This window comes from Oryzias latipes, chromosome 21, assembly GCF_002234675.1.
Source record: "Oryzias latipes chromosome 21, ASM223467v1".
Lineage (NCBI taxonomy): Eukaryota > Metazoa > Chordata > Actinopteri > Beloniformes > Adrianichthyidae > Oryzias > Oryzias latipes.
Window position 1 is genome coordinate 19637707 of NC_019879.2, and position 15970 is coordinate 19653676.

At 38.8% G+C, this 15970-nt stretch overlaps 3 protein-coding genes across 5 annotated transcripts; 2 read left to right on the plus strand and 1 right to left on the minus strand.

The window, feature by feature from the left end:
* The first annotated feature begins 84 nt into the window (after positions 1-84).
* Positions 85-3352, plus strand: ercc1 (ERCC excision repair 1, endonuclease non-catalytic subunit). Its single transcript, XM_023951112.1, has 9 exons — positions 85-254; positions 483-866; positions 962-1065; positions 1197-1296; positions 1614-1690; positions 1879-1978; positions 2187-2258; positions 2459-2527; positions 3031-3352. The coding sequence occupies exons 1-9, from the start codon at positions 198-200 to the stop codon at positions 3091-3093; spliced, it is 1026 nt and encodes a 341-aa protein (XP_023806880.1). The 5' UTR covers positions 85-197; the 3' UTR covers positions 3094-3352.
* Positions 3353-4986: 1634 nt separating this feature from the next.
* On the plus strand, positions 4987-11064 carry prmt2 (protein arginine methyltransferase 2). Of its 2 annotated transcripts, XM_011489679.3 has the most exons (9): positions 5021-5370; positions 5448-5642; positions 7670-7831; positions 8388-8552; positions 8695-8870; positions 10250-10379; positions 10469-10605; positions 10689-10863; positions 10956-11064. In XM_011489679.3, the coding sequence occupies exons 1-9, from the start codon at positions 5266-5268 to the stop codon at positions 10986-10988; spliced, it is 1278 nt and encodes a 425-aa protein (XP_011487981.1). In that variant the 5' UTR covers positions 5021-5265; the 3' UTR covers positions 10989-11064. The 2 variants fall into 2 exon arrangements, 1 of the variants encoding a protein (XP_011487981.1); XR_002292753.2 differs by lacking the exon at positions 10956-11064 and having other exon boundaries at positions 4987-5370; positions 10456-10605; positions 10689-10803.
* A 47-nt stretch (positions 11065-11111) lies between these two features.
* On the minus strand, positions 11112-14435 carry LOC101169324 (zinc finger protein 436-like). Of its 2 annotated transcripts, none has more exons than XM_004081871.4 (2): positions 13691-14435; positions 11112-12683 (listed from the first exon to the last, which is right to left on the minus strand). In XM_004081871.4, the coding sequence occupies exon 2, from the start codon at positions 12650-12652 to the stop codon at positions 11606-11608; it is 1047 nt and encodes a 348-aa protein (XP_004081919.1). In that variant the 5' UTR covers positions 12653-12683; positions 13691-14435; the 3' UTR covers positions 11112-11605. The 2 variants fall into 2 exon arrangements, with proteins under 2 accessions (XP_004081919.1, XP_020568705.1); XM_020713046.2 differs by lacking the exon at positions 13691-14435 and adding an exon at positions 13549-13680.
* Between the last annotated feature and the right edge of the window lie 1535 nt (positions 14436-15970).

Sequence of the window (15970 nt, forward strand, 5' to 3'; positions counted from 1 at the left end):
TCCCGCTTTATTTAATTTATTTAGAAAGAATTAAAGAGATACACCATTGGCTGTTGATGCCTCACACAGCCGGAAGTTGTGCTTTTATTCTGTAAAAAAAAATCTATCCGGAAGTGTCAAGATCACTGAATTTTAAGATAAACAAAGGTTACATTTTCCAGACGAGCGTGTTTTTGTTAGACGAGTTTGATACAAATATGAAGAGATTTAACATTAACCTTGATGATTCAGCTTTTACTAAAGAAAGAACGCTGGTCTGTATTTCTTCGTTGGCTAACTTAGCATGGTGCTAGTTGACCATTTGTTTGTTTCCCATACAGCAATTTTTAAAAGTAAATTATTTAGCTTATTTATACCAAACGAATTGACTTAAGAGCATTGCGTTTTGTTGACCTCACTTGCTAACATTGTGAATACACTTATAATAATCCGTGCATTATTGGGGTTCATAGGTGAATTTTTTTTTTATGATTTGTTTGCAGCTAAAGCCACATTTTCAGGCTGCATCATCGTGCAAAGGACAGCAAGACCCTTCAGCTTCCGAAGGATCCTCTGTAAATCATCCACCAAAGTTGGTGCAGCAGCCCCTCTCCTATGCAGAATACATAGTTCAGAGTAAAGGCAGTGTGGTTACTGTACCCAAGAACTTTCCCTCCAGAGTGCTTAAGCATGGAGAGCCATATTCCACCTCTTCCACCACAACAGATCAGGACAGTGTGAAAGAGACTGATGTTCCACCCAGAGACTTAGAAAGAAATGAAGAATTATCCGTGGGTGATGAGTCCTGTCCAAAGTCTGATCCTAGCCTCATCCCTGGCCCTAAACCAGTAGGATCTGGAAGCAGCATTATAGTTAGTCCACGTCAGGTATGTAGACTTGCTGTTCTGCATGTAACAGGCAATTGTGTTTGTTTCAAGCATGACATCTTTGTGCATCATTCATTTCTGATCTACTTGTCCAGAGGGGGAATCCTATTTTGAAGTTTGTCAGGAGCGTACCGTGGGAGTTTGGAGATGTTGTGCCAGACTATGTCCTGGGTCAGACAACATGTGCTCTGTTCCTCAGGTAAGTTCTATCTTTATGACTAGGATGTTGTCACAAACCTTTTATTTTAGAGGAATGTTTGACTGTTGATCAAGCTCTGGTTTATTCTATTCTCTTCTACCTTGTGTCCCTTTTGTTTTTTGTACGTGAAGTTTAAGGTATCATAACCTCAACCCAAACTATATTCATGAACGTTTGAAGCAGCTTGGCAATTCCTTCACCCTACGTGTGTTGTTGGTACAAGTAGATGTGGTAAGCACAAGTGTTTTTGTCTTAAAGATACATTTAAAAATCTGTAAGTCTAAAAGTCTGTTAATCTATGTCTTAAAAAATACGCAATTAGAAAGAAACGTTCTTATTAGTTAAAGTCCACATCCTTGCTCTAGCCTGTGATATTACCTTTTAGAACTTTGTGCGCTTAATACAAATAACTTTCTTTTTTTCTTGCAAATTACACTTTTAGGTCTGTATTTCTTTAGCAATTCAATGTGCTTTTTTATCATTTTACACACTTATTTTAAACTCTCGTCTTGGTCTTAAACACTTTTTTCTTTTTATAACTTCTACAGAAAGATCCTCATCATGCATTAAAGGAACTGGCTCGGATTGGTGTGATGGCTGACTGCACTCTGATATTGGCTTGGAGGTAAGATGTGTTAAAAAGGATTCACAAGTTTTTGTGTATGGATCCAATTGTTAACCTTTCAATTGTGAGTCACAGATAATTGCCCTGGCTTCTCAAATCTTTTGAATGAGATTTACTTAATATCAAACTCGGAAATGGGTTTTATTTCTCTTGTTCATCTTGTCATCATTCATAATTTAATTTGCCAGTCCAGAGGAAGCAGGCCGTTATCTGGAAACGTACAAGTCATACGAAAAGAAACCGGCTGATCTCTTAAAGGAGCAAGTTGAGAAGGACTATCTGTCAAAGGTGTGATTGCATTCCTTTATATTTTTTATGTTCCCTCTTTGATGGAAGATTTTTCCAACTATATTTGGGAAGTTGAGATATCTTTATATAAAATTCTCAGTTTAAACCTCCACAGGCACATAAAAATTCGTGATAAATACACTGATATGTCAGTATCATTATTACTTCCATATATATATTTTGATAGACTTTTTTCCTTTACTTAAAGGTTACAGATTGCCTGACCACTGTGAAGTCTATAAACAAGACTGATGCCATTACTTTGCTCTCTACCTTCTCTGTAAGTACTGACCAACATTGCTTTATAGAGACATTGTTAAACAAATAGCTAAAAAAAAACTGCAATGACTGGGGGGGGGGGGGGGGGTATTATGTGGATATGTAGTGTTTTTAGCACAATGTACTGTCGTATAGATACAATTTTAAACTCAGAAATGCAGTTGTATAACAAATAGAATGTGTTTGCTACTTTTTCTATAGTCTGTGGAGGGAATCATCAGTGCCTCAAAGGAAGAGTTGGTTCTCTGTCCTGGCCTTGGACCACAAAAGGTGTGGAAGAATGAAATTCTGCTTCATTTGTTTGATTTATTTTCTTTCTTCTTTTTAGCTGATGAGTCATTTGAAGATGCATACAAGACAAAACCAGTTTAACACAAAAAATAACCTTGTTAAAGTTCACTTCATTAAGATGATATGCAATCATATGACAAACATTGCTTAGACATTACCAGATTGCACCATTTATGCTTTATTAGACTTACAAAGTAATAAGTGAGAGTGAAGATGAACTGCTCCCTTTTACCGGGAGAGACCTTCAGGAGGACTACAGTTAACACGAGTGGCTGCTAAAGCAAAGATCAAATAGGAAATGTGCATTCTGTGCAGAATTTCCGAGGTTTGAAGAGTTTAAAAAAGCCAAATCACAAATGCTTAGACTATTTCATTTTGAGTGTGGACATTGTCTATGTGGGTGAAATATAGGCAGGATATGAACATGTAAACTACAGACTGTAAATCTCAGGCTCTAATGTGATGCCATTTTGTCCTTGCAGGCGAGAAGACTTTACGATGTGCTCCACATGCCCTTTCTCATGACAAAGTCAAAAGACAGCTGAAGCATCTTATCGGACATGTAAACGTGTTGGCACAAAAACAGAGCTATAATGCAAAACAAGATACATATCGAGGATGGCATTACCAGCAGAAAATGTCTCATTTAAAAAATATATTAGGTAAATATAGTACTATCAGCTTTACCTGAGAATCAACTGAGGTTTTTAAATGTTTCATTTCATGTGTTTGTTGTTGTTGTTTGTCCTTAAAGCCTTGGATACGTTTATTGTTTTAACTAATAAATATTTGTATATTTTTCTATTGGTGTCTTGTTTATTTTCTTTGCAGTATTAAAAAAAGATACGCATATTTTGAACTCTGATATGTAGAATATACACAACTGGAATTGATCACAAGATCCAAGACACTTCACTAGGAATATTAATTATTAAAATATAAACATTCTATATAGAATACAAAAGATCAGAATAAAACTTTATTTATCATTAACGTGCAAATTACCATAGATCTATTTAAAAGAGCAGATAGAAAATAAACAGCACTAAAAATATACAGTAAAAAATAATGACAACAGTAAATTCAAATCTCATAATGGGTAAAACTACACATAGTTCTAATGTCACATTTATGGAGCTTGATTTAAGGCATTTAGTGTTTCTGCAAGAATACAAATGAAATACAAAAAGACAGTTTGATTTTTGTTTTATATCATAATTCTAAATGTTGAAGGTAAAAACAAAAAAATTGTGACTCGAGTACGACTGACATTGAATTTCTCACCTTTGTTGTTCTGATTCTTTTCTCGATTAATAGCATGATGAAAAAAAATTGTGTCACTTTTATATTTAATTAAAATAACAAAAAAACTTGAACGCATTTATCATGCAACAAAACTTTTAAAATCTGTTTCTTTTTTGTTTAATTTTCTTTAATTTTATTTTTTTTACAAACTTTATTGAATGTAACAATTCAATACACAACAATGCAAAACAGCAACAAGAAAAGAAACAAACCAGGGGATTATTATTATATTTTACATAAAAACATTGAAACTGACGCGCAGATGGAATGTTTTAATGGCTTTCTTATTGTCAGAGTTTCTTAGTATGTCAATGTATTGTTTGACAAAGACAGAAAAATGAGGGGTATGATGTGTAACTTTGGATTTATAAATGTTCCATTTGCAGAAAAAAAATAAAAGTTTAATGATGTATAATTGTTCTTTTTTATGAGATGGACAGTGGGTGAGGCCAAACATAACATGTTCTAAGTACAGGTGAAAGTCTGGGTCAATGTGGGTGGAAATGAAATTAAAAACTTTAGATCATAGAGTAGTGGAAAAGGGACATGACCAAAATAAATGTACAGCATCTTCAGGGTGTTCTTGACCAAAAGAACAGGTTACATCAATATCTTCTTTGAACCTTTGCAGATATAGTTTGGATGGGTAAAATTTATGGACTAATTTAAATGAGATTTCTTTCACTTTATTGGTTAAAAAGTATTTGGGAATGGATACAACATCCTTCTGAAAGAGTGAGTGTATGCAGCGATTTGTGTTACATGAAGAAGAAAAACAAATTTGGCCTATTTCTAATTTAGTTAGGCCAATTGGTAACAGAGTTGGACTCCACAATGATGAGCTTTTGAATAACGTAGTTATACACTTAGGAATTGCTTTCAAAACAATGTTAAACTCCGTTTTAGGTAATTTGATGCAATATTTGAGGCAGAGTTTTTCATGTGACATTAAAGATCCGTTTGATTTAAACAGTTGATGAACCAGAAGGATGTTTTGAGTAAACCAAGATGGATAAAATAAGGATTTATGTCTATCTGATGTCTTTGCTGTTCCATATCTGTGTGGAGAAAAAATGTGTTTGTAAATGAGTGACCAGGAAGGTAAGATTTGTTTATGGAAGCAGGAAAGCTTTATTGGGATCTTTACCACATTATAGTAACAAAATAAAAGAAAGTTTATGGCTCCCAATTTGGAGAAAATGTGTTTAATTTTCTTTAGCTTACAAATGTAGACATTTCCGGGAACCAGGAAGTCGCATAGTGACGTCATACCAGGAAGTGTAGCCAGTACCAGCGCTACCCCGAGTTGCACATCTTTTCTTTTTTTTCTTTTTTACTACTTTTTTATTTATTTAACATTTTAACACCGATTTGTATTCAATGTAGTTTGATTAAAATAGGCTGCTACGCTGATGGATCGAAAGAACTTTGTGGATATGGACACAAAGAAAGAGGAGGATGCGTCTCCTGAAGAGTGGGTCGCGCTGTGTGACTTTACAGGAAGCGGCTCTGAGCAGGTTAGAGAACCCGCAGGCGTCAGCCTCGCATCTGAGCACCCGCAGCCCTGAATAACCTCCCCTCTCTCGCCCCGCAGCTGAGTTTCTACACAGGAGACAGGCTGCTTGTCCTCTCCAAGTCTTCTGCAGACTGGTGGTGGGCGGAGCTGCAGGGGGTCACGGGTTATGCTCCGGCCAGATACCTGCGCGAGGACACCGCCGATGAGGAAGAGGATGCTTCTATAGAGGACCCGTGGCAGGATGAAGAATACTATGGAAGCTACGGGACACTGGTTAGATATGTGAACGTGTTTTGTAAACATAATAGTTACTTTTTGTTTACTCTAATAGACTTTCCCTCAAAAAGGCTTTAATATTATTTATAACAAAGAGTACAGCATTAATTAAAAATAATCAAATTAGACAAACATCCCAGCTAATTTAGGATAAAACAGTTTTTACTTCAGCTGATGGAAATCAGAAGAGGTTAAATTATTTTTGTAACAAATGTCTCTTTGCTAGTGAAACTTAACTAAAGAAAGCATTATATAAAAATATAGTGTCTTTTAATGGAAAAAAATGGTTAAAGGCATGAACTTGAAAGTTTATATTTAAGTGTTAAAACAAAAATCTCAATTAAGTTTTTGTGTTTTTCTTTGAAATTCATCATCAAAGCTTGCTAAGTATCTTAAGACTAGGGGTCTGCAACCTGGGGCTCCGGAGCCACATGTGGCTCTTTTACCCCTCCATTGTGGCTCTTTTACCCCTCCATTGTGGCTCTTTTACCCCTCCATTGTGGCTCTCTGGTTAAAGAAAAATTACAAGTTTTTATTTTTCAAAAAGTAAGTAGAAAAGTTTAAAAAAATAGTTGACAGTCTCACAAGTCAAACTAAAACATTATGACAGAAATGTGTGTTCTATTGAAAATGAATTTGAGGTAAGTAATCACAATCAGAATTAAGGTGCACCAGGATTAATTATGATTTTTAAAGGGTTACTTAATTAGCTCTGATTTAATATTTGTTAATTAGGTCTACAAATTTTTGACTGTGATGCCCCACTAACAGTAAAATAATCTTTTTTTTTCAAATCACCGCTTACATAACACTTCCTACTGCTACATTTGCTGCATTGAGATGATCTTTTGTGACACATGGGGTATCTTACTTTGAAAGGGAGTCATACGAAACTTTGTCAAAAGTTAGAAATTGTTTCTTATTTTCAAAAAAAGGCTATTTTTTCATTTTATTTCATTTATTCCAAAAAACAGGAGTTTATTTTTAAAAATCATAATAGTGATGATAACATAAATGCAAATGTGGTTCTTACTCTTGTAAAGATTGAAATAACACTTTGGGTTGTCGTCAGTAAAAAATTGACCTGAATGGCTCTTTAAGTGTCAAAGGTTGCAGACCTCTGGGTTAGACAAAGAAATACATCAGGGGAAAGTAATCTAAGTTATTTATCTTCCTGCTCCTCTCATCTTATATCTTTATATTATTTAGGTTTTACACTCACTTTATGAATTATTTATTTGTTTACACAAATTCAATACATTTAGTATTCATACATTAACATATCCAACTAAACCGATCCCCTACTTTGGGTATCTTGCAATGTCTGACGATATCAAACGGCAAAGTCAATCAAAACAGCAAATCATCAGCTTTATCTAAATTTTTAAAGTGTTTTAACATAATTAAAATTGAAAAAAGTGATGGATGTTAAAAGCTAAACTTAATAAAACATATTTAATAAATACCGTAGTTCAATAAAAACAGCTCATGCCACAAATAAAATCCATAGGCAATCTAAACCTTTACAAAGACTGCAATCAGACCAAATAATGTTTTGTACAATTATGCTGCCTTTGCTCAGAGAGAAAAATAAATCTTACAAAAATGGTCAACAAATTGCCTTCCCAAACAAACCACAGCTGAGACCCACCCTGTCTATCTATCAAGCAGGAAATGCAGCTGATCTGGTGGATTTTTAAACACAGCTTGTTTGCATCCCTAACATTATTATAAAAAAAATGGTCCCATTTAAATAGATGCAGTTCTTTGCAGCAGGCTTGAGCTATTAACTCGAGTCTGACTTACTGCTGCCATATAAAGTTGCTGTGTCCACCTATGCTAGCCCACTTTGTGAAAACACTGAACCTTTCTCTCCATCTTTTCCTCGAAGGAATAGTGAAGGCCCAGCTGATCAACAGCAAGCAGGACAGGTGTGGTTGAAAAAGCAAGCAGGGCGGGGACTCTTTAGAACCAGGATTGGACATGAACATCTCTCTATTATTCACTTATTTAATATGTTTCAGAAGCTTCACCTGGAGATGCTGTCCGACCGGAGCCGCACTGAAACGTACAGACAGGTCATTGTCAGTAACAGCGCCTCCCTGAGGAACAAGGTGGTGATGGACCTCGGCTGTGGGACGGGCATCATCAGCATGTTCTGTGCTCAGCTGGCGAAACCCTCAGCGGTAATGTTAATAGGATGTCACATACAGTCAGATACATATGTATTCCACCACACTGCACTCTAAATATACCTTATGTAATATACGGCAAACACTTTTTTTGCATGAATATAATGCACACTCTGCTTCATTTACAGAGAAGCAAACAAGTACTGGTGGAATATTACCAATCAAAGTGAACTATTATTTCTATCTACATGGGAGGGAGGAGACTTTGTTAGGTTCTAAATATTGTAGAAAATGTACTGTTAGTTGGTTCAGATTTTATGTAATTCATACAACATACAATATATTAGACCAACATCTGTTTTGTTGTTAATTTTTTTACTAAATTCATTTAAAGAAGGACAACTTTATCCTAAAATGAGAACACTACTAATATCATGCTATTCTAAAATTGTTCTTAAACTTCTGTCCTAAAAGACTAAACACTAAAATAAGTCATAAAATCCTAAAAAAAAGAACAGTTCCTGAGATAATTGTGGTAATACTCCCATCTGCTGGTGAAGAACTTGCATGGACAGTTTGATCATGTTGGAAGCTGTTGTGTGTTTTCTAGGTGTATGCTGTGGAGGCGAGCTCCATGGCAGACTACACCGGACAGCTGGTGAAGCACAACGGCTGTGAGGACGTGGTGACGGTGATGAAGGGACGAGCCGAGGAGCTGGAGCTGCCCGAGCAGGTGGACGTCCTGGTGTCTGAGTGGATGGGGAACTGCCTCCTGGTAAAATGAACACCTTTAGTGCTGTCAGCGAACAGTTTTTTAGATTTCTGTGACGATGCCCGTCGTGTGTTTCGTCATCCAAGCTTGATGATGCTTGGTGTACACAGCAACTGTCTGGATTTGTTCCTTTTCTTGGCTCTAGTTTGAGTTCATGGTGGAGTCGGTTCTGGTTGCCAGGGACCGCTGGCTCAAAGATGGAGGTGTAATGTGGCCCTCCTCGGCAGCCCTCACTCTAGTTCCATGTCAGGCCAGAAGCTACTACGCAGAGAAAATGTCCTTCTGGGAGCGGCCCTATGGCCTGGACTTCACACCTCTTCAGTAAGAGTTTTGTGTCTGCTGTTGACTCCAAACTACACGGTGTCATAGTTAAAGACCCACTCCAATGAAAATAGTGTTTTTAACATGTTATTGTGGCGTCAAACTGATCATGCAGGGCACATTTAAAGAAAATTAAGCTCAAAACTGCAGTTTTTGAGTATTTTATTATTCAAACTGTTGCGAATCAGGAGGCAATAAAAAAAATGCTGTCTCAAAAAGAACTAATTTGTTAAGTAGAAAATACAGTTTGCAATTCACAAACTCCATTCTGATGCCTCCACTAGACAAATAGATCCATGAACGTCTTTGTTTTCCTCATCTGAGCTGGCATTTGGCTCAAAACCGTACAGCTGGATAGCTCCAATGTTGGTCGCCATTTTTGTTGCGTCTGTAATGTTAGGTCGGGGTTGTGAGGGGCTGTAAGCCAGCGGGAGAGCATGTTAATAATGAGCTCAGATATGAGTGATGGGAAGGGGGGTAGGGTCTCTCCCTACCAGCAGTCCCGCTCAAAACTCAGAGACTAATTTCAAATGTTTTTGTTTTTTTTCATTTTTGGCTAAAAACAGCATACGGTACTGATGATTTAAAGCCCGCTGTCTTTTACAACAGATCAAAAGATGATCGACTGTTTCTTTAAGCTATAACTTAATTATGAAGAGATGCACATCTTATTTCCACGAATTAAACACACAACAGGAATATCCTCATAGTCAGACACAAACAGCAAGGATTAATCTAAATGAACCTTTTTTGCCCTTTTATTTTAGGTTAAGAGCAAAATGTCAGAATGAAAACAGTTTTGGGGAGTCACGCTTCTGTATTTTTGGAACTAAAGGTTTGAACGTGTAAACATGGCAGACTACTATTTTAAAAAGCAACAAAGCCTCGCAATACCAACAAAAATTAAGTTTTTAAAAAATGTATTGGGGATCAAAATCCTGCTCTGTAGCTGGACTCATTTCTGTAATATTCCTCATGTGTGACTGTCACCTGTTTGTGTTGTGGCACTTGAAAACCGCAAATACTGTTAATAATCTTGTAGTTTGCTTGAAGTCTGAATTTCTCACAACCTCATTCTGGAACTTTTAAAAAGATAAAACTTCATATTTTAAATGCAGCTGACAGAGACAAGTTTACAACATTTCACACTTTATATTTGATTGTCGTTTTATGATCACTTTTCCTTGAGGAATTGTTGGACAATTATAGCAAGCACAAGAACTGAGAGTAGGGGTTTGCTTAAAAAGTTGTGATCATGTGTTCTTATCGACCACAAAATGACCCATCAACGGAAGGAAGTAGAAGTTATGTCAACCGTGGCAGCAGTTCACTTGTGTTTCCTCTTTTCCTTGGCTCTGAAGCTCTTTTCCTCTCTGCAGGTCTTTGGCACAGCAAGAGTTCTTCAATAAGCCTAAATTCAGCCACGTCATCGAGCTTAACGACTGTCTTGCTGCTCCGTGTGACGTGATCAGCATGGACATGTATGCCCTGCAAGTGAGAGACCTTGAGGTAATAAAGGTTTATTACTACATAAAAGCCTGTGATGTAACTTTGCAGGTTTTTTATTTTTTTGACCCTACTGAAGTTTCATTTATCAGGAAATGAGGGGGGAGTTTCAGTTTTCCGTGGAAACGTCTGGGCTCTTCCATGGATTCACAGCCTGGTTCTCTGTTCATTTTGAGAGCCTGGAGACCGGAGGCACAACAATAGAGCTAAATACTGGGCCAAACTCAGAGTAAAACAAATAAACAACAATTGTATTTATATTCTGAAAGCCAACATACGGCAAATAACACCTAATTTGCTGTTTCACGGCAGGCCGACCCACTGGAAGCAGACTCTTTTTATGCTGGACGAGCCGGTCAGTGTGTTTTCTGGAGACTCCATCACCGGAACCATCGGCCTGCACAGGAACCCCATCTGGAGACGGCACATGACCGTTACTCTACAATGGAACATCCGCGGCCAAACTGAGGAGGCAGACAGTTTCCAGGCAAACGTCCCACAGTGCACTCACCCACAAACCTGCAGTGGCACATTTTACACGAGCTTATTCACTTCTTTGGTTTTTTTTCCTGTCCGTAGGGTGGGAAAAAAAGCTTCCCAATGTGGAGGTGACAGACTGAACGTGACCACCAAGAAACGGTCTTCAACTCCATGCTGCTGCACAGAAGAGCCCCTGGCGGGACATCTGCAGTTCATAGGCGACAAACAATAACAGTAGGAACAAAATGCACCAACTCAGACTGAAGTTTCATTTTATTATGACAAGACTTGAGGTGAAAAAAACTACAGTACACTTTTATGGTTTTCTTTTACTCATCTACTGATGCACTATCAATATTTACAGTGTCATGTTGTGTGATTTAAGAAGACCTCACCTTAACTTTCCAATCTGAGTTTTTTGTGACTTCTATCTCGGTTTTGTCATCCCATGTTTACAACTTGAGTCAACCAGGAAGTTTCTGATTATTGAAAAACTGATTAAGCTTATCCCTAAATGTTTTTTCAGTGAATTTATCATTTTCTGTTCACTCAAATCTTTTCCTGGGTGTTTCAAAACGTTGACCGTGCTTGTAACATCTCTAATTTAGTGTCATGAAATAGCGGAACAATAAAAAATACACTTGGTTTTAAGTTGTGTCTTCTTTGTCTCAACAAAGTCAAATATTCAAAAATGTTGAAAGAAAGTGACGACTGTGGAGTTGCTGCACATCTGTCTTTGTTTTGTATCCTTAAGTCTCGATCTTAATCTTGGTTTTGCTTTTGGAGCGTGTGCTGACCTCGGAGGGGGAACCCTGAGAAGAGAAGCCCTCAGGAGAAAGTTGCCGGGAGATGGGGACGAAGAGGGGGGGTTTGACAACTTTCCCTTTCACGTCCTTGTTTTTCTCCTTTTTCTGCCTCAGGTGTTTATCGCAGTGGTTCACAAATGTATCCAGCTTGACAAAAGTCTTGTTGCAAACCTTGCAGTGGTAGGGCCGCTGTCCTTTTTTCAGGCGCACGCGCAGCCGGATGTAGGAGGAGCGCACAAATGTGCGACAGCAGACCCCACACTTCAGATCCTCGGCGCTGCTTTGCGCCTCCTGGGGCTGGCTGAGCAGAGGGGCAGGGGCGGCTTTGGCCTCCCCGGAGGCCTCCTCGGCTTTGTGAGAGAGCAGCAGCGACAAGGAGTGAAACGCCAGGCCGCACTTCTTGCACTTGTATACCTTCTCCTCAGTGTGCAGGCGGACATGCGCCAGAAGCCCGGCCTTCTGGGTGAAGGACTTGCCACAGAAGGTGCATTTAAAGGGTTTCTCGCCAGTGTGGAGCCGGCGGTGCGTCTTTAGGTGTGAAGCCCGGCCAAAAGTCTTCCCACAGTCGGGGCACTTGAACGGCCGGTCTCCACTATGGATTTTCTTGTGGGCCACCAGGTGGGAGGACTGATGGAAATACTTGTTGCAGATGCCACATTGAAACTTCCTCTCTTTGCTGTGGGAGGCCAGGTGAAGAGCCAAATGGGCCGATGAGACGAACGTTTTGGAGCACAGGCTGCAGCTGTGCGGATCCAGGCGGATGCGCCTGTGGGGTCGCTGTCCATTGGGGGGGCTGCTGCTGCTGCTCCCACCGCCGCCCGCCTGGCAGGACGGGCATTTGGAGGGACCGTCTGTTTTACTTGACGGGTGCTGGGAGGAATCGGAGGCGGTGGAATCTGGAACGGGGCCCGGCTGAAGTGGGATGAAACTGCAACCACAGTCTGAGCAGAGCCCAGAATGCTGCGCCTTCTCACTGGTTTTCTCCAGCATCCTGCCATCTACAGCGTCTTACACAGAGGATCTGAGAGCGGAGACAAACACATCATGATGGTTCAAAGATGCAGAGCATTTCTGCGTCCTCTCCATTTACTGGATGAGAGAACTGGACAGAGCGAGTGTGACATCACCCAAAGACAATGACTTACTTCTGCCTCCAACCAAATTAAGTCAATTCAGTCGTCATTTTATTCGCGGCACGAACGTCGGCACGTTGGAAGCAGACGCCAGTTAACAGTGATTGGTCCGAGTCAACGTTTCTATGGCAACCACTCTCACCAGCTATGAGTAAGTCCACTGAAAGTGGATTTGGGAGAATCTGTCCAACATTTCGAATGTTCAATGTGAGACCACATACTTTAATTGAGGCATCTGATTGGTCCGTTTTTAACCTGAACACTAGCGATAAAAACAATGTCAAGGGGAAATAATAGGATTAGCAAGTAGATGTTAAATACAGGTGACTGAATAATAGCTGTTTATTTCTCAATAAAAGTCTATGGGATTTTGGCTTCTTGGAGACTGTGGGTACTTCCTGTTTGGAATGTAAAGAGGGTGGAGTCACTCAATCCAGTTCTTTTTTATTATTATTATTTGTCTGCAAGTTATTAAGGACATGTACCTAGTGTAACATACAAACATGTCAGAGCAAATCGAAGAATAAAACTGTTTTACACCCGACAACAAAACAATGAAGCAAAACATAATTTAAATAGAGGTCTGGTAATTTGAAGTAATACATTTTAAAACTTTAGTCTTTTCTTTTAAATCATTTTTGATTATGCATTATTCTGTAGGGCAAATATAGGATGTTTCCTGATCATTTTCTTTTCTGCATATTTTGCCAAAGTCCAGTACCCCCATACCATCAATGGTCCTCTCATGCAAACCTGATTTATGCATCTTTTCTTCTGCGGTACTTCCTGTCTATGTTGCGTCCGCGCGCTTTCACTGTGACACAACTCGTTCTATGGATGTAACACAGTTTTAACCCAGACATGAATATTTGAAGGGGGAAAAACAACGGCTTACTTAGCAGCTGCCGCATGAACGGCAGGCCCCGCTTGGCTGCGAACAAAGCAGAGGATGAGGCTCCAGAAGAGCAGAGAGACGGCGATAACCGCCGTCTGTGTCAATTAAACAACGAGTCTCTGATTTGGAGGTGTTTGTCCAATTATAGTGCACAATAAAACAAAAACACGTCACAATGGCTGCATTCATGGGGCTCGGGGAGCTCGTATTTCTTCGCTTCTGTTTGTGTTTTCATGGGCTGAAAGCGGACAGCAGCATCTAGCGAGCGGCGGTGCAACTTTCACGCAGAACAGAAATTCACGACCTCGTGCGCTTTAACGAGCGACTTCCGCTCATCTATAAGTTTCGTTTTACCCAGCCCGGGGTAGTTGGACGAAGCTGGTTTCAGGTTGGACCATTGTCCGTTATTTGCCAAATCCTGATTTCACACGAACATGAAACCTTGAGCTTATTCCAGAAACCGAAACAATAGATAATTGTAGGCTGCATGTTGTTCTCATCCATGATTTTGGCCGGAAATCTCTATAAAGAAAACAACCCTGTCTACAGTTTTTTTAAGGCCGATATTATTTACAAGTAACCTGCGACTAAGCACAAATGTATGGAGGATCTTTTATGCCATTATTCCAAATTATTAAGTGCAAATTATTTTACATTTGAAATAAAAAAATACGTGCAAACAAAAGAATTGTACTCTTGAAACTTATAAATGTATACTATAAAAAAACGGAGCAGGGCACTGTTACAAATGTGCCACAAAGCCAGCCAATCACAGACATGAACATGAAAGTTGATTGACCGTCAGTATTTTAACCACTGACTGTATAATATACAGTCAATACTGCCATATCCCTTGTGCTATCTTAGATGACCCCACCCTTACATTGACATGGTCTCCCTACCATGACAAAGGTGGATAAATGTGGAAAGATTTCATGTAATCCATGGACACCAGTGAAGATCACAAATCATTGAAGTAAAAAAGGTTCATCGCACTGTCTAGTGGGTCTAGATGACCCAACTCCCAATGTTAAAGTGCCTAGGATAGCACAAGGGATAAAGGTCAATGCTGTAACCCTAACCCGCCATAGTTATGTGTGAAGAGTCACTTACTTTTTTTTCAATGCTATCTACCTTTTTGAGTATAGGCATGGATGAAAACTTTTCTTGTTTGCCCATTGAAACGTTCAGTTATGAAATGTTTACAGTGATTACATGGTATTGCAGACACTTTTTTTAAAATTAAAAATATATATTTTAGATACAAATTTCATAAAGGTGAGATCTATTACTACAGTGGCCTCAAAGTGCAAATCACATCAAAGCTCTCAAAGCAAAAACATATTAAAGACCCACTCCATTGAAAATCTTGTTTTTGGTGTTTTTAGCATGTTCTTGTGGTATTTTTTCTCATGATGGAGGGCTTAAAATTGTGCTTCTGAGTATTTCTTTATTCAAATCACTAAATCAGGAGCAGACCAAAAATTGCAGTTTGAAAAAGCTTGTAGTTTTGTAAAATCTTTAATCGGCGGGGCCACAAGCTCCCTGCTCCAATCCATTCCAATGTATCCATTTGTAGATAAATAGACTCATGTATGCCTTTGTTTTCCTCGTCTGAGCTGGCATCTGTCTCAAAACTACGGCTGGATAGCTCCGGTATTGCTCACTATTTTTCCTGCACCACAAATGTTAGGTTGGGGTTGTGAGGGGCTTTGTTGCTAGTGACAAGCTGCAACTTAGTGGGGGAACACGTTAACAGATGGATGATGAGCGATTTTACAATGAACTCACGGCACTCTACAGAAACTATGTCCTAAAAAAACAAGTTTTTTGGATTTTTCCCAAAATGGCGTAATCATGATAAAAAGATCACTGGAAACGCTTGTAAAATAGATCAAAAGGTGATTGGAATGGGACTATAACCATCATGACTATTGAAACAACTAAAAAAATGTTTAAAAAAAATTACATTATAGAAATCAAAACAAAATTCCATAAAGTAACATTTTAGAAAACAAAAGTCTATTCTAGAAATTGAAATGAAGGCCATTTCCTGAAATTGGGGTCACCATATGTTACAGAAAAATGCAAATTTCCCTTAAACATACATTTAAAAATGATTTGCTCGTCATGTTCATCTTTTAGTGTGAAAGTTCTCTTGAAAAGAGAACAAAAGTCCCAGTTTTGAAGTGGGAATCCAGGTCTTGCAGTCTTCTCTTGGGTATTGCAGGTCTTGCTGTAATTCCCAACCAGAGGCTAACTTCACTGCAGTGGAAATAA

Excerpts from the sequence above, each read along its gene's own strand:
- prmt2 (XM_011489679.3), top strand. The coding sequence starts at position 5,266 with ATGGATCGAAAGAACTTTGTGGATATGGACACAAAGAAAGAGGAGGAT. Across the intron at positions 5,643-7,669 it reads ATGGAAGCTACGGGACACTG|AAGCTTCACCTGGAGATGCT; the intron begins GTTAGATATGTG and ends AATATGTTTCAG. Across the intron at positions 10,864-10,955 it reads AGGAGGCAGACAGTTTCCAG|GGTGGGAAAAAAAGCTTCCC; the intron begins GCAAACGTCCCA and ends TCCTGTCCGTAG.
- LOC101169324 (XM_004081871.4), bottom strand. The coding sequence starts at position 12,652 with ATGCTGGAGAAAACCAGTGAGAAGGCGCAGCATTCTGGGCTCTGCTCA.
- ercc1 (XM_023951112.1), top strand. The coding sequence starts at position 198 with ATGAAGAGATTTAACATTAACCTTGATGATTCAGCTTTTACTAAAGAA. Across the intron at positions 1,979-2,186 it reads AGAAGGACTATCTGTCAAAG|GTTACAGATTGCCTGACCAC; the intron begins GTGTGATTGCAT and ends CTTTACTTAAAG. Across the intron at positions 2,259-2,458 it reads CTTTGCTCTCTACCTTCTCT|TCTGTGGAGGGAATCATCAG; the intron begins GTAAGTACTGAC and ends CTTTTTCTATAG.